General features: G+C 42.3%; 1 protein-coding gene across 1 annotated transcript; it reads right to left on the bottom strand.

Moving 5' to 3' along the window:
• Positions 1 to 14: 14 nt before the first annotated feature.
• LOC122544132 (NAD(P)(+)--arginine ADP-ribosyltransferase 2-like) lies at positions 15 to 27,154 on the bottom strand. Its single transcript, XM_043683172.1, has 4 exons — positions 27,100 to 27,154; positions 23,262 to 23,360; positions 19,872 to 20,044; positions 15 to 1,941 (listed from the first exon to the last, which is right to left on the bottom strand). Exon 4 carries the CDS (start codon positions 1,739 to 1,741, stop codon positions 1,136 to 1,138), a length of 606 nt encoding a protein of 201 aa, XP_043539107.1. The 5' UTR covers positions 1,742 to 1,941; positions 19,872 to 20,044; positions 23,262 to 23,360; positions 27,100 to 27,154; the 3' UTR covers positions 15 to 1,135.
• Between the last annotated feature and the right edge of the window lie 379 nt (positions 27,155 to 27,533).

Below are 27,533 nucleotides of genomic sequence, written 5' to 3' on the forward strand. Positions count from 1 at the left end.
AGTTGCCTGAGGCGGGAATTGAACCTGGGTCTCTGGCGCTGTGAGACAGCTAACCACTGTGCCACCGTGTCACCCACAGTTATCAAGCATCGATAATCAAGTATGCTATATAACACATGTACCATTTTCTGTTAATTATGTACCACATACTACCAATTAGCCAGAATTGATAACCAGGCATAAAGGATAAAGCATAACGTATGCAGTAGCATATATAACCATGCACATTTTATGAGCAAGCATTGGTAATCAAGTACACTATATAAAAAATGATGCATGCAAGGCCAGTTGTATATCATGCACGATTATCAAGCACTGATAATCAATTATGTTATGCAGAATATGAATGGTGCTCTATCAGTTGTATGCCACGTTATGTGGATTAGCGAGTATTCATTATCAAGCATATAATGCAAAGTTGAAATTGCGCACTTATAGGTCTATGCCAAGCATTATCTGTTATCAAACATTGATAATCAAGCATGACAATTTAAATACCATGCTCTGTCTGTTGTCAAGTATGTTGCATAAAACATAAATCATGTTCTTTTGGTTATTTACCAGGCATATCCATTAATGAGCATTGATAATTAAGCATGTAATATAAAACATGAAGAAGACACTACCATTTATCTATTATGCACAATCTATTATCAGCCATTGATAATAAAGTATTTTATAGAAAACATAAAGCACGCATTCTTAGTTATATATCATACACTATCGATTAGCGAACATTGATTATCAAGCATATAAAAAAAACTCAAGCATGTATCATCAATTACATGACCGGCACATTTATCAAACATCGATAATCAATAATATAATGTAAAGCACGAAGAATGCACTATCAGTTCAATAACGAGCACTTTCTATCATCACGCATTGTTACTCAAATATCTTATATGAAACATGGAGCATGTTATATCAGTCATATAATATGCACTATGATTAAGCATTGATAATCAAGCATGCAATATAAAAAATGATGCACTTTTATCAGTTACATGCCATGCACTAATGATTGCGAGAATTGTTAACCAATAATGTACTTTAAAAGTTGAAATATATACCATCCATATGCGCCATGCACTATCTATTATCAAACATTTATAAACAGTTAGCTATCAGCCTCTTATTGCTGAGCCAGGAAGGTTTTCTGCCTCGTAAGAGCTGACCAAGTTTGGAGCAGTTGCGTTTGGAGCAGTTGCGTGTCAACTGTCATCCTGATACCCTTGCTTCCCCTCGAAGCAAGTATAATCTTGATCCACTTCTTACTGCCTTGCTTTTCCCACTCCGGCATGTTTTCAACTTCAAAGACCTCGGTGGGTGGAATGACGACTTCTTCTTCATGTTCCATATCCGAAAATTCCCAGATGAGCACTCCTAGTTTGGTCCTTATTTCGAATAGCGTGTTGGCATCCGACCTACTGTTCATGAAGCTAATGGCTATTGAACGCATTAACGAGGTTGAAGAAAACTGGCCCAGGCGGACGTCCTCTCCCTTTGTGGCGTTGAATAGGATCCGAACTCCCCTGAAGGTGATGTGCTGTTTTTGCTGAAACTTAGCTAGTGCTACAGAGAAGAGATAATGGAAACTTTTGAAATGGAAGTTCGTTTGATAGATGGTGTCGCTTGCTCCATACTTTCTGGTGGCTGCATTAAATTCCTCATATAAACTGGATTCTTGAGTGTAAGCGTTAATAGCCATCAAATGCTCCCTGCGCAATCCTGCTGGCATAATGCAATTTTGCCCCAAGCTTCTGTTTGCACGTTCTCATACTTCGAGAAAATCGCTTCGGTCTTGCCATTCCTTTCTGATATAATCAATTGCTGCCTGGTCGGTGGTGTCTTCCTGGGTGAATATATAAGCGGCCGAATTCTTTGCCATGTCCAGTTTGATCCATTTTCCCGTAGCTCTCAGAGTTGAAGTTCGCTGGTCTGTGAAAGAAAGTGGATTTTACTCCGTCATGCGGCCACACCGTAGATACAAATGTGTCGGATCCCCATTGCCTCAATGTTAAGAACCCTACAAATTAGATGGTGGAAAACAACTACATTATTCTGCCATACAATGTACTCTATTGCAATCAGATGGCTGCTTCTACAGCAAGACTGAACTCGTATCCTGTCATTCCCACTTGTGTCCCTCGGGAGAGACAGCCCATGTAGAATGTCCAAGAGTGGTCAATTTACTGGGAATCAGTATCGGAATCAGACCTTTACTATTGACGCATTAAATCACGTAGGTGATTCGAGAACTGCATAAAACATTAGTTAGGCCACAATGTGCAGTTCCGGAATCCACATTATAGGAGGGGTGTGATAGCACTGAAGAGGAGATTCAACAAGGTGTCTCTTGTGCTATGATTGACACATCATCAGTAATTAAACATGTAATATAAAGCATGTTCTATCAGTTTTCTATCATTCACTAACTGAGATAAAACATTGACAATTAAGCAGTAATACTTAACATGATACATGCATAATCCACGCCTTAAGTTCACCCATCTTATTTCTGATACTCCTTGCGTTGAAGTATATGCACTTGAACCCATCTCTGTGTCTGCAAGTATTCCCTGTCAGTGCTACCTTCTTCACAGCCTCCCTATATTCTTGGACATCCTGAAAAACAGCTAACCTACTTCTGGACTACAAGTCCGGATCCCATCCCCCTGCCAAATTAGTTTAAACCCCACGAAGAGTGCTAGCAAACCTACCTCCCAGGATATTGGTGCCCTTCTGGTTCAGGTGCAACCTGTCCTGCTTGTACAGGTCCCACCTTCCCCAGAATGCAGTCCAATTGTCCAAATACCTGAAGCCCTCCCTCCTACACCATCCTTGCAGCCACGTGTTCAACTGCACTCCCTCCCTGTTCCTTGCCTCACTGCCATGTGGCACCGGCAGCAACCCAGAGATGACGACTCTGTCCGTCCTAGCTTTTAGCTTCCAGCCTCACTCCCTGAGCTCCTAATGTCCTCCCCACCCCTCTTCCTACCTTTGTCGTTCGTGCCAATGTGCACCACGACTTCTGGCTGCACACCCTCCCCCTTAAGGATTCTGATATGGCCCGAGAAGTCTCGGACCCTGGCACCCGGGAGGCAACAAACCAAACGAGAGTCTCGCCCAAATGTGCACCACGACTTCTGGCTGCACACCCTCCCCCTTAAGGATTCTGAAGATATGGTCCGAGACGAATCGGACCCTGGCACCCGGGAGGCAACAAACCAAACGAGAGTCTCGCCCGTGTCCACAGGACCACCTGTCTGTCCCTCTAACTATAGAGTCTCCTATAACTAGCGCACTCCTCCTCTCCTCCTTTCCCTTCTGAGACTCAGAGCTGGACCTCGTGCCAGAGACCCGGTCACTGCAGCTTACCCCTGCTAGGCCGTCCCCCCCAACAGTATCCAAAGCGGTATACGTATTGTTGAGGGGAACGACCACAGGGGATCCCTGCACTGCCTGCTTCCTCCCCTTCCCACCTCTAACTGTTACCCATCTACCTCTGTTCTCTGGCGTAACTATGTCCCTGTAGCTTCTACCTATCACCCTCTCGGCCTCTCGAATAATTCTCAGTTCATCCAACTCCAGCTCCTGTTCCCTAACGCGGTCTGTGAGGAGCTGGAGCTGACTGCACTTCCTGCAGATGAAGTCAGCAGGAGCATCGGTGGTCACCCCTACCTCAAACATCCTGAACGAGGAACATTCCACTGCCTGCGCTGCCATAACTCTACACTTAGTCTCCAAAACAAGAACACTATGTAGCTTACCTTTTTTTATGTTAGAGGAGGAGGGAGGGTGGGAGACACTACACATGTAGTGTCTCGGGTTCCTTCTCCACTCAAATAACAATCATTTACCTTCCCGACCGGCTTTGCGCTCCGACTTCACTTCCGCCCAGTTACCGCCGCGGAGATAGTAAGTGTCAGTAAGTGAGGGAAAGTACAATTGTGCAAGTAAAGGAAGTGAATGGTTGAGTGAGTGAGTGAGTGAGTGTCAGGGATGAGTGAATGATTGAGTGATGGCCAGTGCCTGAATGCAACTGAATGAATGAGAGATGGAATGAATGAGTGAAATTGAATGAGTAAGTTAGTGAGTGGGTAACTGAGTGAGTGGGAGAGTGTGTGAGTGGGGGACTGAGTACTACTGGGTGAGGGATGAATGGAGTAAGTGCTACTGAGTAAGTGAGCGACTGTGCTAGTGAGTGAATAAGAGCCATGGAGTGAATATAAGTGAGTGAGTACCAGTCTGCGAGTGAATGAGTGAGTTATTGTGAGTGAGTGAGCAATAAGGAATGCAAGTGAGTGAGTGGTGATGAGTGATTGAGTGAGTTTGTGAGTGAGTTAGTGAGTAGAGTGAGTGGTTGTTTGAGTGTCTGTGTAGGAGTGAATTCGTTAGCAAGTGAGTAATTTAATTCCAGCAAATATTGAAATGAGTGAACGAGAAGAGTGAGTGAGTTCGAGTGATGAATTAGGAAGTGAGTAACTTCGTTAGCAAGTGAGTAATTTAATTCCAGCAAATATTGAAGTGAGTGAACGAGAAGAGTGAGTGAGTTCGAGTGATGAATTAGTAAGTGAGGAACAGGGATAAGTTAGTATGTGCTTTAACTGAGTGGGAACAGAAAGTGAATGAATAGATGGAAATGTGTGAGCATCACGGTGTACAAGTAAATGCATGGGTGATTGAATAAGTGAGTGAGTCCCAATGCAATTGTTACGTGACTAATTACGAGAATGCTAAATCTGCACTCAGAGAGGACATACGAGAAGGGTTATCCACTGACACAGGATGGGTAGACCTTAAAAACAAGATGGATGCTATCTCTCTGATAGGACTTTACTGTGGGTCCGAAAACAGCCACCAAGATTGTAGAGAATAAGTATGTCACAGATTTTAGAAAGATGCAATACAACAAAGTTGTCAGAGTGGGTGACTTTAACTTCCCCAATATTCACTGCGACTCCCTTCAAGCAAGAGGCATGAACAGGGCAGAATTTCTTAAGTGCATCCAAGAGGGTTTCTGGAAACAGTATGTGGATATTACAACTGGGGGAGGGGCCATAATGATCCTTCTATTGGCTAAGAGACTGGACATTTCAGTAGGAGAATAGTTCAGGAACAGTGATCATGACTCCTTAATTTTTAAGATAGCTATGAATTACGATAAATCACCACATTGTAGGAAGGTACTAAATGGGGGAAATGGGCAAATTAAGCCAGCTTCAGGCAGGAGCTCGGGAGTGCTAATCTGGAAGAGCGATTATTGGAACTCCACGTTTAACAAATGGGATTTTTTTTTTCAGACCTGCTGATCGGAATTCAGGAAAGACAAGGATGGAAAAGTAATGGACGCTTGGATGACAAGGAGGGCTGTGAATTTAGTCAAAAGGTGAAACAAAGAGAAACCTATGTAAGAAGCCAGAATTGAACAGGGTATAAAGAAATTACGAGACAAATTCAACAGGGAATTCGGAGAGCAATAGGACGCCAAGAAATGACCTTGACAAGTCAGGTTAAAGCGAATCCTGAAGTGTACATTAAAAACAAGGGGATAACAAGGGAGAAGGTGGGATCCCTCAAGGCTAAAGTAGAGAACTTGTGCTTGGAAGCAGAGGATGTAGGCAACGTCAAAAGTCAGCCCGTACGTTACGTCACTTTTCACCCAAGAGAAAGATATAGAGGGTAGTGAGAATAGTGTCGAGCATATTAATATTCTAGGGCATTTTTAGAATAATAAAGACGTGAATTGGGTTTCTTGAAGAGCTTTAAGTTGGATAAGTTCTCAGGGAACAATGGTGTCTTCCCCAGGCTGTTGGCAGAGGCAAGGGAGGAGATTTCTGGGTCCTTGATCAAGATCTTTGCATCCTCGGTAGCCTCTGGAGAGATCCCAGAGGACTGCCAAGTCGTTAATGTTGTTCCCTGTTCAAGAAGAGAAATAAGAATAACCCCACAGACTGCAAATCATTGAATTTCAAATCAATGTTTGGGAAGCTATGAGCGGGAGAATTCTTAGAGATATGTCTTACGTACATTGGAACATATGATCCAATTATAAACAGTTAGCATTCCTGTTTATGGAACAGGCGAAAGTGAGGACTGCAGATGCTGGAGATCAGAGTCAGTATAGCAGGTCAGGCAGCATCTGAGGAGCAGGAAAATCGACGTTTTGGGCAGGAGTCCATCATCAGCCCTTCCTGCTTTTCCAGCACCACGCTAATCTTGTCCATGTATGGAGCAGGTCATGTCATACTGACTTGGTTGGATTTTTCGCGGGGTGACAAAGAATTTAATTAATGGCATAGCAGTGAATATTGTCTAAATAGATATTATTAAGGCATTCAACCAAGTTCCTCATGGTACACCCAGAAGATTAAAGTTCATGGGATCCACCGTATATTGACCACGTTGATTCAGAATTGGCTTGGCATAGACGGGAGGCAGTAATACTGGAAGGGTGTTTTTCAAAGCTGGAGGTCCGTGACTAGCGGTATTCCACACGGATATGTGCTTGGTTCGCTGCTGTTTGTGCTATATATATATATATATATGAAAACGACTTGGTTGAAAATGCACGTGGTTGAAAATTAACGTGGATGGTAAGATTGCAGACAACACTACAGTTAATTGCAGGTCGCTAAACAGCATTGATGTACAGAGTGATCTTGGGATTTTAGTCCATACTTCCTGAAAGTGGACAAAGAGGAGATAGGGTGATAAAAAAAAGACACATGGCCTGCTTGACTTTATTGTTTGGGAATTTGAGTGCAATAGACAGGGTGTCATGCAGCAGCTTTATAAGACTTTAGCTAGGCCTTACTTAGAGTACTGCATTCAAATATTATCACCAGTTTGCAGGAAGGATATGGGAGCTTTGGGCAAGCTGCATGGATTAGACGGTATGAGTGATAACGAGAGGCTGGAAAGATTGGGTTATTTTGCCGGGACCAGTGGACGCTGAAGGGAGACTAGAGAGAAGTCTATAAAATTATGAGAGGCATAGATAGAGTTGGCAATCAGAATTTAGTTCCCAGAGTTGAAATGCCTAATAATAAGGGGCGTGCACTGAGGGTGATCGGGGAGATGTGAGGGGCATTTTTTTTTAATACAGAGATTCGTAGGAGAGTGGAACACTCTGTCAGGAGTGGTGATGGAGGCAGATATGATAGGCACGTTTAAGGGACTGTTGATAAGTGCATGAATATGCAAGGAATGGAGGGGTATGTACCAAGGGCAGGCAGAAGATTTGTTTAATTTTGCGTCATGTTAGGCACAACATATTGAGCTGAAGGTCTTCTGTTGCTATCCTGTTCTTTAACATAAAGAAAAATCGTAGCAACGTCTGTGGGATGAAATCAAACCTAGAATTTCAGTCGAGTAGCACTTCCTCAGAACTGTCACCTTCTATGTTTTATGTCCTATGACTGAGTTAGTGAGGTGAAAGGGTCGGAGAATGAATAAATGCCAGTGCGTAAGGGAGAGTATGAGTGAGTTAACCCCAGCAGTGAGTGAGCACATGTTATGAGTTAATAAATGAGTGAGCTAGTGTGAGTGAGTGAATGTGTCAGCGAGTGAGTGAGTGAAAGGATGGGTGAGAGGGTGAATGAGTGGGGCGTGGTTGAGTGAGTGCAAATGAGCATGTGAGTGAGTGTTTGAGTGAGTGAATAATTTGCCAGTGAGTGTCAATGAGTGACTGCTAGTGAATAAGTCAACATGTCAGGGAGTGCTTGAGTAAATGAGTATAAGCCAGTGAGTGTATGACTGTCGAGGTGCAAGGATTGATTGCAGTGACTGGCTGGATAGATATTTGAATGCATACATAAATCCAGGGTAAGCTGCAGCACATTGTCTGCGGAAGCCTGGTGGTAGGTTTCGAAGCATGTATGGTGGATCTATTTTAGCTCGGGTCAAGGAGCCCAGGTAAGGTAATGCGGTCACATCTGGGGAATTGCACTGCTGGATGAGGTTTGGTTGGAAGTGAGGATGATGTGGTGAATTCTTCTGCTAATCACTAAGTAGCAGCATAGACTCGGCTTTGGAATAATTTGAGGCTACCTCTTAACCATCACATAGTGAGCTTAAATCCCCCGACATTGAATTCAGTTTTTAGTTTAAAGGACAGGATGAGGGCATTGGAAAGAAAAAAACAGAAAGCATGGGGAACCCCAGCATTTGTAGAGATGGACAAGCACAGAGTAACGGTTTCGAGTCCTGTGACACTTTGAAACAGTGCATTTGTGCAGACGAGGATTTCCAATGTTTCTGAGTGCACCATGTTGTCTCTATAGACAGTGCTCTGTCACTGTTGCGATAATTTAATATCAGTACCAGAGTATTAGAGAAATTCATACAGCGACAACGTTCCAAAAGAGAATGTCATAAATATTACAACGAATGATGTTCATAAGACTGTGGGGAAAGGGAAGAGTAATAGTCGGCTCATTCTGTTAACCATTCCATTATGCACAATCGGATCCTTACTTGTTGTGTCTTATTATGCTCTTATTATCATTGAAGGTTGTTTGCAGGTAGATTGGAACCCAACAGCGAGATAAAGAAGAAGAGTGACTGCACTGCAAGCTTTAATTTGGCTTTCTCTCCACAGACGTTTGCCAGATATGCTGAGTTTATCCAGCAAACTCTGCTTTTCGTTTTAGATTTCCAGCGTCTACAATTCTTTTTTTTTTAATTTATTGCACAAATAAGGGAAATACACTTCTATTGGCACCCACCAATCGATAATCACAGAAGCCTGGTTCAGGCAACTCTGTGGATTTTTGTTTTTTGCGCTGTATTTATTAAGAAAGGAAAATTACATAATCCAAACTTGTTTTCACATAGTTCTGAAAACGAGCAGACTGTCTAATTTGTAATTGGATGTTAAAAGAGACAAAATAAGAACAAGGAAATCTCTTATTGGTTAGAATAATTATGCTGAATTAAAAGAGCTTTGACAGGAGTAATCTTCTTCAAAAATGTTAATGCCCAAAGTTCTTGCTTGGTTTGGCTGCAGGCGAGAGTATTGTGTGCCGATTTGCAAGCCACATCATAGGAGAGATGAGACATAACTGGACGGGATGCAGAGAGGATTTAACAGGATATGTCCTTGGGCTCGAGAATTTCATACATGCACGAACATCAGCATGACAATATTACTCCTATACCCCTCACCCCCGAACCCAGATGCTTTCTCAATCAGCCCCCTATCCTTAAACCATTGACATCTAGTCTTGGACTCTTCAATCCAGGATAAATGACCTTAGCTAAATGACCTCATTCTTGCCGTCACCATCCGAGGACAAAGGCTCTCACTGTTTACTCCATACAATCCTCTGATTATCTTATGTGTGCTCAATTAAGCCCCCTCTCAAACGTTTTTACCTCTAACGAAAACAATCTCAAGTCACTCAGCCTTTCCTCATAAGACAATCCCTCAGTACCAGGCAACACCCTCGTAAATGTCCTCTGAACCTTTCACAAAGCTTTCACTTCCTTGATGATCAGAACGTGATGATCAGAACTGTACGCAATAAACCAAATGTGGCCACACCAGAATTTTATACAGTTGCAGCATCAACTCGTGGCGCGAAACACAGTCCTTCTACCAATAAAGGCTCACACACCGTATGCCTTCTAAACAAACTTATCAACCTGAGTGGCAACTTTCAGTGATCTATACACATGAACACCGAGATCTCTCTACTCATCCACTCTACCAAGTCTCTTAATATTTGCTCTGTGTTCTTTATTCTGTTGATCCTTCCAAAGTGAATCATCACACACTCTTCCACATTAATCTCCTTTGCTACCTCTCAGTCCAGCTCTGCAGCTTATCTATGTCCCCCTGCAACCTGCAACATAGAACATTACAGCGCAGTACAGGCCCTTCGGCACTCGATGTTGAGCCGGCCAGTCATAACAATCATAAGTCCATCTAACCTACACTATTCCATGTACGTCCATATGTCTATCCAATGACGACTTAAATGCACTTAAAGTTGGCGAATCTACTACCGTTGCAGGCAAATCATTCCATACCCTTACTACTCTGTGAGTAAAGAAACTACCTCTGACGTCTGTCTTATATCTATCAACCCTCAATTTAAAGCTATGCCCCCTCGTGCTCGTCGTCACCATACTTGGTAAAAGGCTCTCCCTGTCCACCCTATCCAACCTTCTGAATATCTTATATGTCTCTATTAAGTTACCTCTCAACCTTCTTCTCTTCCTCAAGTCCCTCAGACGTTCCTCGCAAGACCTCCCCTCCATACCAGGCAACATCTGAGTAAATCTCCTCTGCAACCTTTCAAAAGCTTCCACATCTTTCTTACAATATGGTGACCAGAACTGTACACAATACTGCAAGTGCGGCCACACCAGAGCTTTGTACAGCTGTAGCATAACCTCATGGTTCCGGAACTCGATCCCTCTATTAATAAAAGTTAAAACACTGTGTGCCTTCTTAACAACCCTGTCAACCTGGGTGGCAACTTTCAAGGATCTGTGTACCTGGACACCGAGATCTCGCTGCTCATCTACACTACCAATAATCTTACCATTAGCACAGCCCTTTGCATTCCGGTTACTCTGATAAAGTAAATCATCTCACACTAGACCACATCAAACTCCATTTGCCACCTCTTAGCCCAGCTCTTCAGCTTACCTATGTCTCTCTGTAACCTACAACATCCTTCGACACTATCCACAACTCTACCGACCTTAGTGTTGTCCGCAAATTTACTAACCCACCCTTCTACGCCCTCATCCAGTTCGTTTATAAAAATGACGAACAACAATGGACCCAACACCGACCCATGCGGTACAGCACTAGTAACTCGACTCCAGGATGAACATTTCCCATCAACCACCACCCTTTGTCATCTTTCAGCAAGCCAATTACTGATCCAAACTGCTATATCAACCACAATCCCATTCCTCCGCATTTTGTAAAATCGCCTACTGTCGAACCTTGTCGAACGCCTTGCTAAAATCCATATACACCACATCAACCGGTTAACTCGCACCTGTCTGTTTGGTCACCTTCTCAAAGAAATCAATAAGGTCTGTGAGGCACGACCTACCCTTCACAAAACCGTGCTGACTATCCCTAATCAAATTATTCTTTTCTAGATGATTATAAATCCTATCTCTTATAACCTTTTCCAACACTTTACCAACAACTGAAGTAAGGCTCACTGGTCTACAATTACTAGGGTTGTCTCTACTCCCCTTCTTGAACAGGGAAACCACATTTGCTATCCTCCAGTCTTCTGACACTATTCCTGTAGACAATGACGATTTAAAGATCAAAGTCGGCAATCTCCTCCCTGGCTTCCCAGAAGATCCTAGGATAAATCCCATCTGGCCCAAGGGACTTAGCTATTTTCACAGTCTGCCAGATGACTAATACATCTTCCTTGTGAACCTCAATCCCACCTAGTCTAGTAGCCTGTATCTCTGTATTCTCCTCGACAACATTGCCATTTGCTAGAGTGAATACTGTCGAAAAATATTCATAGTGCTTCCCCTATGTCCTCTGACTCCACACACAACTTCCCTTACTATCCTTGATTGGACCTAATCTTACTCTCGTCATTCTTTTATTCCTTAAATACCTACAGAAAGCCTTTGAGTTTACCCTGATCCTATCCACCAACAACTTCTCATGTCTCCTCCTGGCTCTTCTGAGCTCTCCCTTTCGGTCTTTCCTGGCTACCTTGTAATCTTCAAGCGCCCTAACTGAGCCTTCACATCTCTTCCTAACAGAAGTCTTCTTCTTCCTCTTGACCAGAGATTCCACTTCCTTCATAAACCACGGTCCCACGCTCTACAGCTTCCTCCCTGCCTGACAGGTACATACTTATCTAGGACACTCAGGAGCTTTTCCTTGAATAAGCTCCACATTTCTTATGTGTCCATCCCCTGCAGTTTCCTTCCCAATCCTATGCTTCATAAATCTTTCCTAATCGCATCGTAATTGCCTTTCCCCCAGCTGTAACTCTTGCCCAGTGGTATACACCTATCCGTTTCTATCAATAAAGTAAGCATAACAGAATTGTGATCGCTATCACTAAAGTACTCACCTACTTCCAAGTCTAACGCCTGGCCAGGTTCATTACCAGTACCAAATCTAATGTGGCTTCACCCCTTGTTTGCCTGTCCACATACTATGTCAGGAAGCCCTCCTGCACACACTGGACAAAAACTGACCCATGTATAGTACTTGTACTATAGTGTTCCCAGTCAATATTTGGAAAGTTGAAGACCCCATGACAACTACCCTGCCTCTCTCACTCCTATCGTGAATCATCTTTCAGCGGTATCCACAACTCCACCGACCTTTGTGTCATCCGAAAAGTTACTAACCCATTCTTCTATGCCCTCATCCATGTAATTTATAAAAATGACAGGCGGCAATGGCCTTGAAACAGATCCTTGCGGTACACCAGGAGTAACTGAACTCCGGGATGAACGTTTCCCATCAACCACCACCCTCTGTCTTCTTTCAGCAGCCAATTCCAAGCCACAAAATCACTCTCAAACCCATGCCTCTGCATCAGTGAGATAGCCGACAGTGGGGAACCTTATCAAACGTCTTACTGATATCCATATACACATTAACCGTTTTAGTGGCATCCACCTGATTGTTCACAATCTCAAAGAACTCAATAAAATTTGTGAGGCACGACTTACCCTTCACAAAATCGTGTTGACTGTCCCTAATCAACTTATTTCTTTCTGGATGGTTATAAATCATATCTTTTACATTCCTTTACAACACTTTACCCATAACCAACCTAAGGCTCACTGAACTATAATTACCAGGGTTGTCTCTACTCCCCTTCTTGAGCAAGAGGGCAACATTTGCTCTCCTCGACTCTTTTACTGCTATTCCTGGAGATAATGACATAAACTTCCCTGGCTTCTGTGGCTTCCTAGAGAATCCTCGGATGAGTCTCATCGGCCCAGGGAACCTATCTATTTTCAGACTTTCCATAATTGCTAACAACTCCTCCAAGTGAGGCACAATCTCGTCGAGTACAGTAATTGTATCTCAGTATTTTCCTCGACAGATTGTCTTTTTCCAGTGTGAATACTGACAAAAATTCATTTAGCGCTTCTCCTCTCTCCTCAGACTCCACGCACAACATCCCATTACTATCCTTGCTTGGCCCTAATCTTACTCTTGGCATTCTTTTATTCCTGATATTCCGAGAGAAATCTTTAAGGTTTTCCCTGACCCTGTCTGCCAATGACTTCTCATGTCCCCTCTTGGCTCTTCTTGGCTCTCTGTTTAGGTGTTTCCTGGCAATCTTCCAACTCTCAAACACTTAACTGAGCCTTCACGTCTCATCCTAACATGAGCATTCTTCTTTCTCTTGATAAGAGACTTAACTTATTTAATAAACTACTCGCTTGACCACTTCCTCCCTGCCTGACAGCAACATACCTATCAAGGAAATACTGCACCTAGTCCTTAAATAAACTCCACAGATCAATTGGGTCCATTCCCTGCACTTTCGTTCCTCATCCAAGGCATCCTAAATCTTGTCTACTCGCATCACAATTGCCTTTCCCCAGCTATAACTCTTCCACGGCGGTATATGCCTATCCCTTTCCATCGCAAAAGTAAACATATCTGAATTGTAGTCATTATCACCAAAGTGTTTACTTACATTCAAATCCAACAACTGGCCAGTTTCATTACCGAATACCAAATCCGATGTAGCCTGGCCCCTTCTTGGGCTGTCTACATAATATATCAGGAATATGTCTTGCACACCTTAGACAAAAACTAACTCATCTAAATTATTCGAACTATCGTATTTCCACGCAAGATTTGGAAAGTAAAGACCCCATAACAACTACCCTGTTACTCTCGCTCATATGCAGAACAATCTTTGATATCGTTTCCTCTACATTTCTGGTACTATTTGGAAGACTACAGAAAATTCCAAACAGGGTGGCCTCTCCTTTCCCGTTTGTAACCTCAGCCCATACTACCTGAGTAGACGAGTCCTCAAACATCCTTTCTGCCATTGTCAAACAGTCCTTGACTATAAATGCCACACCTTTGCTCTGTTCTTATTGAAGCATCTAAATCCCAGAACCTGCAACAACCATTCCCTTCCCTGCTCTATCCAAGTCTCTGAAATAGCCACAACATTGAAGGCCCAGGTACCAACCCATGCTGCATGTTCATCTACAGTTATTCCGGATGCTCCTGGTTTTGGAGTAGACACACTTCAAAACAGCTTCCTGTTTGCCACTGAACTTTTGCGACCATGAAACCTTATTTCTGACCTCACTACTCGCACCCTGTTGAACAATGAAACTGCCAGTTAGGCCCCAATCCGCCTGCTGAATGAATTTAATACCTCCCGAAGAGCATTCGGCAATTTTGCCCACAGATTATTGGTGCCCCTCTGTTTCAGGTGTAGACCATCCTGTTTGTAGAGGTCGCACCTACCCCAGAATGACACCAAGTTATCCAGGTATCAGAAACCCTCCCAATTGCACCATTCGTGTGGCGACGTGTTCAACTCTTCTCTCTTCTTATGCTTTGCCTCGCTAGCACGTGGCACGGCCATCAAACCAGAGACAACAACTCGGCTTGTCTCAGCACTGAGCTTCCATCATACGTTCCCGAATTTCAGCTTTACATCACCAATTCGTTTCCTAACTATGTCGTTAGTGCCTACGTGGAGCATGTCTTGGATCTGCTCCCCCTCCCCCTAAAGGATCCTTAAACCATGATACAAGGCATCACGAACCCTGGCACGTGGGAGGCAACGCACCAACCATGAGTACTTCACATTTTTGGATCATTGGAAGCTCTTTTCGGTTCGAAGTGACCTGTACAAGAAGGACGTGTTGCATGAGAATTGGTAGGGGGCTGGATCATTGGAAGCAGTTTTAGGTTCGAATTGACCTGCACAAGAAGGACGGATTGCACCGAAATTGATAGGGGACTAATATACCTGCAGGGAGATTTACTACAGCTGCTTGGGAGGATTTAAACTACTACAGTGGGGGGTGGGAATCAGGGAGATAGTGAGGAAAGAGATCAATCTGAAATTGTTACAGTCGAGAAAAGAAGCGAGTCAAACATTCAGGGCAGGCAGGGAGAAAGCAGAGAATAAAGTAGGACTGATCAATTAAACTGCATTTATTACAATGCAAGAGGCCTAACAGAGAAGACAGATGAACTTATGGTATGGTTAGAAACCCGGGACTAGCAATTACAGATACATGGTTCAGGGAAGGACAAAACTGGCCGCTTAATATTCCAGGATACAAATGCTACAGGATAGGCAGAAAGGGAGGCAAGCGAGGAGGGGAGTGGCGCCTTTGATAAGGGAAAGCATTATAGCTGTGCTGGGGTTAGATATTCCCCGAATACATCCAGGAAATTTATTTGAGTGGAAATGATAAATAAGAAAAGGGTGATCAGCTGGAATTGTATTGTAGACTCCTTAAGAGTCAGAGGGAAATTGAGAAACAAATTTGTAAGGAGAGCTCAGTTATCTGTAGAATAATGAGGTGGTTATGGTCAGGGATTTTAACTTTCCAAACATCGAATGGGACTACCATAGTGTTAAGGATTAGATGGAGAGGAAGTTGTGAAGTGTGCAGTAGTAACTTTTCTGATTCGGTTTGACCTACTCTTGGGAAATAAGGCAGGGCTGGTGACTGAGGTGTTAGTCGGGGAGCACTTTGGGGCCAGCAACCATAATTCTATTAGATTTAAAATAGCGATGGAACAAGATAGACAAAATCTAAAAGTTGAAGTTCAAAGTTCGAGAAAGGTCCATTTTGACAAGAACTTTCAAAAGCTATTTGAGGCAGATATTCACTGGTGAAGGGACGGCTGGAAATGGGAAACCTTCAGAAATTAGATAACGAGAGTCCAGGTACAACATATTCCTGTCAGAGTGAAAGGAAAGGCTGCGAGGTATGGGGAATGCTGAATGACAAAAGAAATTGAGGGTTACGGAAAAGAAGGAAGCATATCGCAGGCATAGACAGGATAGATCGAATGAATCCTTCGACGAGAATACAGGCAGTGGGAGAATACATGAAAGAGAAATCGGGGGGCAAAAAAGGGACATGAGATAGCTTTGGCAAATCGTGATAGGGAGAATCCAAAGGTTTTTTACAACTACATTAAGAACAAAAGGGTAACAAGGGCCCCACAAAGATCAGCAAGGCAACGGCATTTGTGTGTAGTCGCAGGAGCTGGGGGAGATACTAAGCGAGTATTTCGCATCAGTATTTAATGTCGAAAAGGACATGGAAGATATAGAATGCAAGGAAGCACATGGTGACAGCTTGAAAAAAAATCCATATTTCAGAGGGAGAAGTGATGTATGTCTTGAAACGCATAAAAGCGAATAAATCCCCAGGGACGGATCAGATATAACTTAGATATCTGTGGGAAGCTAGTGAAGTGATTGTTGGCTCTCTTTCTGAGATAATATATCATCGATAGTCATAGATGACGTGCTGGAAAACTGGAGGTTGAGTAACGTGGTGCCACTGTTTACGAAAGGTGATAAGGACAAGCCGGGGACTAAAGACCAGTGAGCCTGACGTCGAAGGTGGGCAAGTTGTTGGAGGAAATCATGATGGACAGGATATACATATATTTGGAAAGCAAAGACTGATTAGTAATTGTAAACATGGCCTTCTGCGTGGGAAATCATGGCTCACAAAATTGATATACTTTTGTGTCGAAGTAACAAAGAAGATTGATGAAGGTAGATCGGTAGACGTGATCTTTATGGACTTCACTAAGGCGTTCGACGAGGTTCCCAGTGGGACACTGGTTAGCAAGGTTAAATCTCATGGAATGCAGGGAGAATGAGCCATTTGGACACAGAACTGGCTCAAAGGTAGAGGACAGAGGATGGTAGTGGAGAGTTGTTTTTCAGACTAGACGCCTGTGACCAGTGGGGTGCCACAAGTATCGGTACTGGATACACTACTTTTCATCACTTACATGAATGAACTGGATGTGAGCATAAGAGCTGTAGTTAGTCAGTTTGCAGATGACATCAAAATTGAAGGTGTAGTGTTCAGCGAAAAATGTTACCTCGGATTACAACGGAATCTTGGTCAGATGAGCCAATGGACTGAGAAATGGTAGATGTAGATTAATTTAGATAAATGAGACGTGTTGCATTTTGGGAAAGCAAAACTTAGGAAGACTTATACGCTTCATGGTAATGTTCTAGGGAGGGTTGCTGAACAAAGAGACCTTGGAGTGCAGTATCATAGCTCCTTGAAAGTGGAATCGGATGTAGATAGGTTAGTGAAGAAGGCATTTGTTGTGCTTTCCTTTATTGGTCAGAGTATTGAGAACAAGAGTTGTGAGGTCATGTTGCGTCTGTACAGGACATTAGATATGCCGCAGTTGGAATATTGTGTAAAATTCTGGTAGTCTTCCTATCAGAAAGATGTTGCAAAATTTGAAAGGTTTCAGAAAAGTTTTACAAGAACGTTGCCAGGGTTGGAGGATTTGATCTTTAGGAGAGGTTGAATAGGCTGGTGCAGTTTTCCCTGGAGCGTCGGAGGCAGAGGGGTGACAACAAAGAGGTTTAGAAAATCATGAGGGGCATGGATGGGATAAATACACAAAGTATTTTAGTTGAATGCGGGAGTTCAAAACTAGAGGGCATATGTTTAGGGCGAGAGGAAAAAGATAGAAAAGAGAACTAAGGGGCAACTTTTTTACACAGAGCATCTTACATGCATGGAATGCGCTGCCAGAGGAAGTGGTGAAGGCTAGTACAATTGCAACATTTAAAATGCATCTCCACTGGGTATATGAAGAGGAAGGGATCGGAGGGATATGGGCCGGGAGCTGGCAGGTGGGACGAGATTGGATTGAGATATCTGGTCGGCATGGACAAGACTGAAGGGTCTGTTTCTGTGCTGTACATCGCTAAGACTCTATGTATCTGTGAATGTCTCGTTCCCACAGAACCTCCGATCTGTCCCCGTAAGTATGGAGTCCCCAATGACTAATGTTCTGCTCTTCTCCTCCTTCCCTTCTAAGCAACTGGGACAGACTCTGTGCCAGAAACTTGTACCTCGTGGCTTACCTCGGTACCCAACCCCCGCCCCATTCCCGCAATAGTGGACAAAATGATATATTGTTATTGAAGGAATAGTCCACAGGGGATCCCTTTCCGGCCCCTGACTGTAACCCATCTGCCTTTTTCTGGTGCTTGAGGTGTGACTAGCTCCTTGTAACTTCTCTCATAACCCCTTGTGCTTCCCGAATAACCCGAATATCATCTTTTTCAGCAGCACTCTCCACGGTCCTAACATTGACCATAGGTCGTTCCCTGGAATGCCTTATCAAAATGCAACACCTCACATTCATCCAAATTAACCGCCACGAGATATTCCTCATCCCACTGGCGGAACTGGTCAAGGTCACATTGTGCTGTGAAATAAACATCTTCGCTTATCACTACACTATCAAATTCGCCGTTAACTGGAAACGCACAAACCATACTTCTGATGTCCATATCCAAACCATTTATACAAATAGAGTAGTGGAGATTGTGAGAGAACTGGTTGAAATGTATAAAATTTGTCAGGACATTAACGGGATAGATAGATTTAAGAAAAGACCTTCCCCCTTGATGGATGGATCAATATTCGGTGGCATGGATTTCAGGAAAGGAGCAGACGTTTTCAGGGAATGTAAAGGAAAGGTTTTTCACCCAGAGAATGAACGGAATCAGGAACTCACTGCTTGTCAGGGTGGTAGAGGCAGAAACCCTCATTCTATTGCTGAGGTGTTTAGATGCGCACTTGCATTGCCAAGGCTATGGGGAAATAGGTTTGAATAGTTAGCTGTTTGGTTTTCACTACCACAGACATGGTGAATCGAAGTACCTTTATCTGTGCTATCGATGAGTTAAGAATGAATGTATCTGGGTGTCCAGTTTCATCGTTCACACTAATCTAGCACAGAAGTTTTTGACTGCCACACTAGCCTGAAGTTAAATGTAGTAAGCGATTTGGATAACCTCCAGCTGAAGTTATATGTCAGACTGAGTGGACGCTATCTGTTTCTACCTTAACAGGCTGCCTTAGAATAGCTTCCTTTGGATAATCTATTCACCCCAGGGACTGGCTCTGAGCTGGCTAGTCAGAGTCCATAGAAGAAGAAAACAGAAATGCATTCGTTAATTCTTAAGTGCAAACCATCCAATGCGGTCAGTTTGCTCATTGGCCTAAAAGATTGGCTTGCAATGTCATGAATTGTAGAATCTTGAAAGTGCAGAAAGAGGCCTTTTTGCCTATTAAGTCTTAACCAATCCTCAGATGGGCACCCCATCCAAACCAAACAATGCAATCCACCTAACCTGCCACAATGCTGGACACTACAGGGGAATTTATCATCCACCAAACTTACACATATATAGACTGCAGGAGGAAACAAGAGCACTCAGCAGAAGCGCTTGACGTCAGTGAGAGAAGGTGCAAAACCCACGCAATCCTTCATCCGCAGCTGGGGTTCAACCCGCAACCTTGGACCTGAAAGGCAGCATTGGAAAACACTTAACCATCGTACCTGACGCGAGCAGCAAGCGTTCAACTCCTGTTCTAGCTGAAATTACCACGAAGGACTCTCTTTCCTAAACTCACAATTTGCCTGAGGCATGGTAAACTCGGGTATTTTAACAGCAGTCACGTCTGTTTAATTAATGAGCAGTCGGTAATGGTGACTTTACCTTTAGCGTTCAATTCCAGAATCCTTCAACAACTGGAGAATGCTTGTCCATTTACAAGACTAGTAACATTAACCAAAAATATTTCTTTTGACCTTACTGCAGACAGAAAATACTTACTCTCCAAATACAGAGAGAGAAGAAGGATTTTCCCCAAAAGCTGCATTCTCATCATCTTTGGTCTGTCTCTTGGAGAAATTATTTCCCAGACGTCTTGTTTCTCCTATATTGCCCACTCCTCCATGTTTCACCACAGAAATGAACTGTCATCACAGCAAATGATTTTCGCCAATCTTGAAATGATATGAAAAGGAAATGTCAAACACCCAGCGTGTGAAATAGCACAATGGAACACGATCACAAACTAACACGGAAAGGTGGTGCTATAATTCCTGTGAAAATTATGTGAAAATGCCACGCAACTAGCTGCAATCTCCCTATTTTTTGCCCATTTTTCTGCGTGATGGCGGGAGAAATAACAAGTACATTGGTGGCAATTTTTCAAAACTTGTTGGACGCTGGCGCAGTCAGAGCAGATTGGAAAACAACAAATGTGACACCACTGTTTAAAAGTGAAATCAACACAAGTTGGGGAGTTATAGACCAATTATCTTAACTTCTGTCGTGGGGAAGATGCTAAAGTCTATTATCAAGGAAGAAGTAGTAAGGCATCTCCTTAGAAATTGTCCCCTTGAGCAGACACAGCATGTGTTCATGAAAGGCAGGTCATGTTTTACTTTTTTTGGAATTCTATGCAGATATTACGAGCAAGGTAGACACGGAGGCCCCAGTGGATGTGGTGTATCAATATTTCCAAAAGACTTTCGACAAGATCCCACAAAAGAGGCTGCTGCATTAGATAAGAATGGAAGGTGTTACTATTAAAGTATTAGCATGGATAGAGAATTAGTTGACTAGAAAGATGCAAAGCTTGGGGATAAATTAATGGTATTCTGGCTGGCAATCAGTGACTAACGGTGTGACTCAGCGATCAGTGTTGGGACTGCAATTTTTCGTAATTTATATAGCTGATTTGGAGTTGGGGACCATGTGTAGTGTGACACAGTTTACAGAAGACACTAAAATGAGTGGCAGAGGAAAGTGTGCAGAGGACTGTGAAAATGAGGGCAAAGGTCTGGCAGAGAAATACAATGTTAACAAATATCAAGTCATCCATTTTGGTAGGAGCAACAGTAACTATGATTATAACTATAATGGTAAAAAGATGCAGCATGCTGCTTTGCAGAGGGACCTGGGTGTCCTTGTGCATGAATCGCAGAAGGTTAGCCTGCAGGTACAACAAGTAATTAGGAAGATAAATGGAAGAATGTCCTTCACTGCTAAAGAGATTTAGTTTAAATGCAGGGAGGTTACGTTGCAGCTGAACTGGGTGATGGCGAGGCCACACCTGGAGTACTGTGTGCAGTTTGATCTTCTTACTTGAGAAACAATATACTGGCACTGGAACGGGTGCAGAGGAGGTTCACTTTGTTGATTCCAGAGTGGACGAGTTGGTTTATGAGGAGAGACAGAGCAGACTGCAATTATATTCATTGGAAGTCAGAATAATGTCGAGGGATCGTTTGAAACACATACAATTATGAAACACAATACAATTATAATTAAACTAGAAGTACAGAGGATGCTTCTACTGGCAGGTGAAACTAGGAAGAGAGGGCAAGGCCTTGAGATAAGCGTGAGCAGATTTTGGACTGAATGGAGGAGGAACTTCTTAACCCAGAGGATTGCAAACCTATGGCATTCCTTACTCGGTGAAGTAGTTGATACTACTTCAGTAAACGTTTTAAAAGCTAAGATAGCTTTTTTTGAACAGTAAGGGAATTAAGGTGGACGGTGAGAACAGGAATAAGTGGATCTGAGTACACGAACAGATTATCCATGATCTAATTGAACAGTGGAGGATGTTTGAAAGGCCAGACGGCCTACTCCTGCTCCTGGTTTTTAAATTTATATTTAAAGTAATTTTTTGTTGTTTTTTTTGTCCAAATACTATTTTTGAACTCACTATTCAATTGAGTTTTCACAATTTTTCCAGGCCTCACAATAGCTTATTGCGCGTGAATAATTATCAGAATTGCTTTCACAATTGTTTTCTGTGAGCGCCTTCTGCTATAGACACTGCTGCTAATGAAATCCGATGCTTTTTCGCCATTTACTTTCTTTGAACACTTCATGTTTTGTTGATTTTTTAAAAAAAATGATCTGCACTTTTTCTGTGAAATGCAACATCTCCATTTCCTGTCCTAAACTGAAGTCTTCTTTTGCACCATGCCAGTAAACCCATTAACTTCTTTGGCTAGTATCTAATATACAAACTCAGATTGTCACAGAGTTACACAAATTGGGCTCAAGTTGATTTATCAAAAGTTAGCACAACACATTTTATTTATTTACTGTGTACCTCCACTCATAAAGGTGCATTACAATCAACTCACCAACGTCTCCTGGTTTCTCACAAGAGAAGTATTTCTCTCTCATATCCATATGTATGAATAAACAATTCCAAAATTAATTTGTCCTAATCTGACTTTAACTGTGGGTTAATTTGTTAAGCAAGTTTTGTTTAAAATGGCATCTCGTGAACAGGTACTCTAGATAGACTGGCAAAAATTATATATCTCAAAACTCTTGAATTTACTGTTTAATCATGTTGTACCCGTCGGGTGTAAGTGAGAAGTCTCTGCGCAATAGCTTCTTCCAAAGGCAAAGTTGCGTTATTATTAAAGTGATTTATGCTATAAATAAAGTTTAAGCAGCGATGATTTATGCTCCACGCATTACATTCCTATTACTAGTGTGTATTTTATAAATGATTATATTGACATCTGGATCAACTGGTATATTTGATCAAACGGAATTTTTGCTGAATTACAGCATACCAGGTCCCGCATGTGCCAGATAATAAAAAAAGCTTGCTGTGCATATTCTTTCATGGTAGTTACTGCATCGTGGATTTCAGGGTTTGAGTTAGTAACTACTGGACTTCTCTATGTGTCTGAGGTAAATGATTAACAAGTATGTGTTTCTGTAAGCATGGTGGTTTCTTTTGAAAAGTATTTTGAAGCCTGCCTCGAGAGTGAATGGGTTCCGATAAAATAATGCCCTGATGCTAACTTAAGATTGTTTATGACCCAGCACAGGACCCAAAGTTTTGCTGGAGAGGTCTGAAAATGGATTGGTTTTCAGTTTACTGAGGGATCCTTGGTTAATTCAAATAAATCTTTAGTTCGAATATTGAAATTCTAATCGTTTTCATTTTCAGTCCTGTGAAAGTGTTCAATCAAGATAGAAGTACTAAGGAGTTCGCCAAAAAACATAAGGTCAGAGTGAGTGAGCTTCTTCGATGGATGCAATAGAACCAAGCACTCGTAGAAAGAAATGAAGTCACCTTTGACTCTCTGGGACTGACGAAGATGAAGTATTGTTTTTCAGTCAGATGGAAAAGCAAAACCACGGTTATTAAAAGTAAGAGTGGTGAGGTTGACGTACCTGAAAGCTTCAGGAAGACACTGTCGCAGCTTCTAGTTTGAAATCTGAAGTCTCAAGTGTCGATAAAAACACCGAGGTGTCGATTACACTGGCACTGGTCTGTGTATTAAAGAAGTCATGTTTGTATGCTTTACAAAAAGTAGAGTTTAGTATTATATACGAGAAAGAACTGGGTGCGATGCAAATGCTGTGTGTATTTGCTTTTACTTGACAAAGGAGCTTTCTAAAATTAATATTGTTGGGAAATTCCTTTAAAAAAACTTAATTATTCTTCTTTTTACTGTACAGCGTTAGACTTCATTGAACTGCTAGTCCTGCAGTAATTGACATTCCAAATGTCGAGCACATAAAGCATAATGGGGGATATCACAAGAGTGACAGAAGTCATGGTGCCTCCTTCAACATCAGCAATCTATCTGGTGCCAGTGTGTTTTGGGGGAAAATAAGAAACATTTTGATCTTCGAAAGAGTGCTGAACAATCCTCTGATGATGGTAGGAGAGGGAAAAATGGATACCCTGATATCAAGAATGATTTCCAATTGTCACTGGCTGAGACGTTTTCGACGGATGGCTGACGCAGCATTGATCCAAGACTTAAAAATATGAAATTTTACCGTTGAGAGGCGGGCAGTGAGAGAGGGCGAGGTTCCAGGGAATGAACCCATCTTCTTCTTTGATGAAGACCTGCAGATGTCTGACGACAGACCGAGGAAAGAAACTCAATTTGTTCCTAACATAGAGCTACAAAGCTTTGGACAAAGCAACAGAAAATGATGTCAGCTTGGTTCTTTTGACTGGGGCAGAGTTGAAGTGTCGAAACGCCTCCTTTCTGTGATGTTGATCTCTAAGGTCCAAAGATTCAAAGCATCACACTATCAATATAAAGCTGTCACTTCTGATTCTCCAAACTACCAAAGAGCTTTTTGGTCATTCAATCATCATGGTCGCAGCTCGTATAATTCCTGTGTTTGTCTAATTAACTAGGATATTCATAAAACTGTAAGATATTGGTGCAGAATTAGGCTATTGCGCCCATCCTGTCTGCTCGACCACTTGATCATAGCCGATCATTTTCCTGCTTTCTCCCCTTGACCTTTGATCGCCTTCCTGATCACGAACTGATATATCTTTGCCTTGAATATACACAATGTCCTACCCACGACAGACTTCTGTGACAATAAATTCCAAAGATTCACTACCCTCTGGCTGAAGAACTTCCTCTTCATGTTAGTTCTAAATCGTCGTCTCTTTATCCTAATGCTGCGCCCTCGGATCCTCGTCTCTCCTATTGTTGCAAACATCTTCCCCAGTCTCACTGTATCCAGGTATCTCAGTATTCTGCAAGTTACAATGAGATCCCCCCTCACATTTCTAACCTGTCTCTTCTACTGATCCAGAGTTCTCAGTGTCTCCTGATATGATAAGCTCTTCATCCCCAGAATCGTTCTTTGAAACCTCCAACTATCCCTTCAAACTCAACATATCTTCCCTTAAATACAAGGCCCAAAACTGATCATATATTTCAAAAGCAGTCTGACGGGATTCGTATGCAGCCAAAACATTATATCTCTGGTGTTATATCTTGGCCGTCTTGAAATGAATCCTAACTGCCAACTGGACCTGCTTGTTAGTATTAATGGAATCATGAATTAGGACTCACAAGTCCCATTATACATTATATTTCCGAAGCCCTTTCCCATTTAGAAAATAGCCTTTGCCTTTATTACTCCTTCTGAAGTGTATGGTCTCACACTTTCCTACAGTAGAAGCCATCTGCTACTTTTTATGCCCAGTGTCCTAATCTGTCCAAGTCGCTTTGCAGCCGCCCCACCTCTTCAACGCCACTGATCACTTCACGTATCTTTGTGCCATCTGCAAACTTTGCATGTACTTTCAGTTCTTTTGTCCTAATCGTTAATACATTGAATCCAAAGTGGTGCTTTTAACAACCTGAGTAACCTATCAGAAACCTTCCTCAAGTACCTATGTTCGAAATTGTTATTGCCCACTTCCAAAGCCAATATGGGTTTCTACTTTGACTGCCGTTTGTAATCTTTCAGTTTGCATTGTTAGTAGATAAATGGTATGACTCTATTTTATCTTACATTATTTTGCAATGAATATCAGTTTTGTTGTTGAAGCAGAATCTGAAGCGTTGTGGCTCACTGATTAACACTACTGCCTCACAATACCAAACAGCTGCATTCGCTCCCAGCGTTTGCATGACTGTCTTTGTGGAGTTTGCACATTTTTCCTGCCTCCGTATGGTTCATTTGGGGGCTTCTGATTTCCCCCATATTTAAAGTTGCACAGGTTTAGTGATTGGTCATGGTTCGTGCAGGATCATAGGGATACGCTGAATTTCCGTGGGATGCTCACTGGAGGTTTGATGCAGACTCGGATGCTGCCTGAACTGCTGTGCTCTTCCAGCACCACTAATCCAGAATCCAGTTTCCAGCATCTGCAGTCATTGTTTTTACCTCAATGGCCAAACAGCCTTTTTCAAAATTTAGAGACGTTATGATTCAATTTTTATTATTAAACAAGAGACCACGTTGTAAAAACATATCATATAAAGTTGTAATCTTTCAAGCCAGTTTCATGTCTTGTCCAAAGATAATACAGGTTAAATTCTCTACAGTGTGGAAACAGGCTATTCGGCCCTGCAAGTCTACACTGACCGCCGAAGAGTAACCCACCCAGGCCCACTCTCCTACATTTATCCGTAAATGGCACACCTAATGATATGGGTAATTTTAACACGGTCATTAACCTGTACATCTTTGGATTTCGGGAGGAAACTGCAGCACCCATAGAAAACTCACGAAAATAAGAGGAGAATGTGCAACTCCGCACAGACGGTCACCTGAGCTGGGAATTTAACCCGAGTCTCTGGTGCTGTGAGGCAACAGTGCTCACCACTGAGGAATCGTGTCATCCTGGCACAAGCATGTTCTGAGATCATACAGGACCAAGATTCGTCATTCCTGTCTCGTGGCTCATAGACAGAGCAATTGCCCTTCTGGTCATTTAGCATATTATGCAGTTGACAGCAGTCAGAAAACATTGCAATCATGCCAAGTGAACAAGCGTTTAAGGCATTAAGGAAATCATCCTGCGATTATTGACCCAATACTAGTTAAATACACACATCTACGCATCCAAGTCCTAATTAAGGAATAAAAAGCTATTTACCTTATTTCTTAGACACAAAATAAAAGTCCATAATTTGCTAATTATCCCTGAGTATGTTTAAATGTATTTTTGGATCGAGAGTTTTAGAGGAGGCAATGATTGTATCATTGCATAATCAAGAGATTAGTCCAGACAGGCCTGTGAATAATCCAGAGGTCTGATTTCAAATCCCAGTATGACAAATGGTGGAATTTTAAAATCATTTTTTTTTTAAATCCCAACCATTCTTGATTGGGGAATAATTCCCTAGTTTCCGTGCTTACCTTGTTTGTCCTAATTGTGACTCCAGATCCACAACGATATGGTTGACTCTTAACCGATGTCTGAGGAAATTAACAACGAAAATTAAATGTTTGTCAATAAATAAAGCTATTTACCTTATTTCTTAAAGACACAAAATAAAAGTCCATAATTTGCTAATTATCCCTGAGTATGTGTAAATGTATTTTTGGATCGAGAGTTTTAGAGGAGGCAATGATTGTATTATTGCATAATCAAGAGAAGATTAGTCCAGACACCCTGTGATTAATCCAGAGGTCTGATTTCAAATCCCAGTATGACAAATGGTGGAATTTTAAAATCATATTTTTTAAATCCCAACCATTCTTGATTGGGGAATAATTCCCTAGTTTCCGTGCTTACCTTGTTTGTCCTAATTGTGACTCCAGATCCACAACGATATGGTTGACTCTTAACCGATGTCTGAGGAAATTAACAACGAAAATTAAATGTTTGTCAATAAATGTTTGAATTTGACAGTGAAGCCCACATCCTGTGAATGACTAAGTAGCAACAAAAGGCCACCCTGCCTTCAGTCACAGTTGTGACATCCAGCGTTCACACATTCATTGACATCTAGATTCATAGAATCCCTGAAGTCCAGAAAGAAGCAATTCAGCCCATCCATTCTGCATTGACCACCATAAGACCATTCCAACCACCCCATCCTCCCTCAAGTGAGTTTTACCATGGCTAACAAACACATCCCTTGATATGTCACTGCAATTTACCATGGCCATCACACAAAACCTCCCACAAACTCTTTGAACAGGGGAGAAACCGCACACAGACATGCG

The sequence above is a fragment of the Chiloscyllium plagiosum genome, chromosome 46 (assembly GCF_004010195.1).
Source record: "Chiloscyllium plagiosum isolate BGI_BamShark_2017 chromosome 46, ASM401019v2, whole genome shotgun sequence".
NCBI lineage: Eukaryota > Metazoa > Chordata > Chondrichthyes > Orectolobiformes > Hemiscylliidae > Chiloscyllium > Chiloscyllium plagiosum.

What these genes read in the sequence shown, in the direction of transcription:
- LOC122544132 (XM_043683172.1), bottom strand. Translation starts at nt 1,741, where the DNA reads ATGCCAGCAGGATTGCGCAGGGAGCATTTGATGGCTATTAACGCTTAC.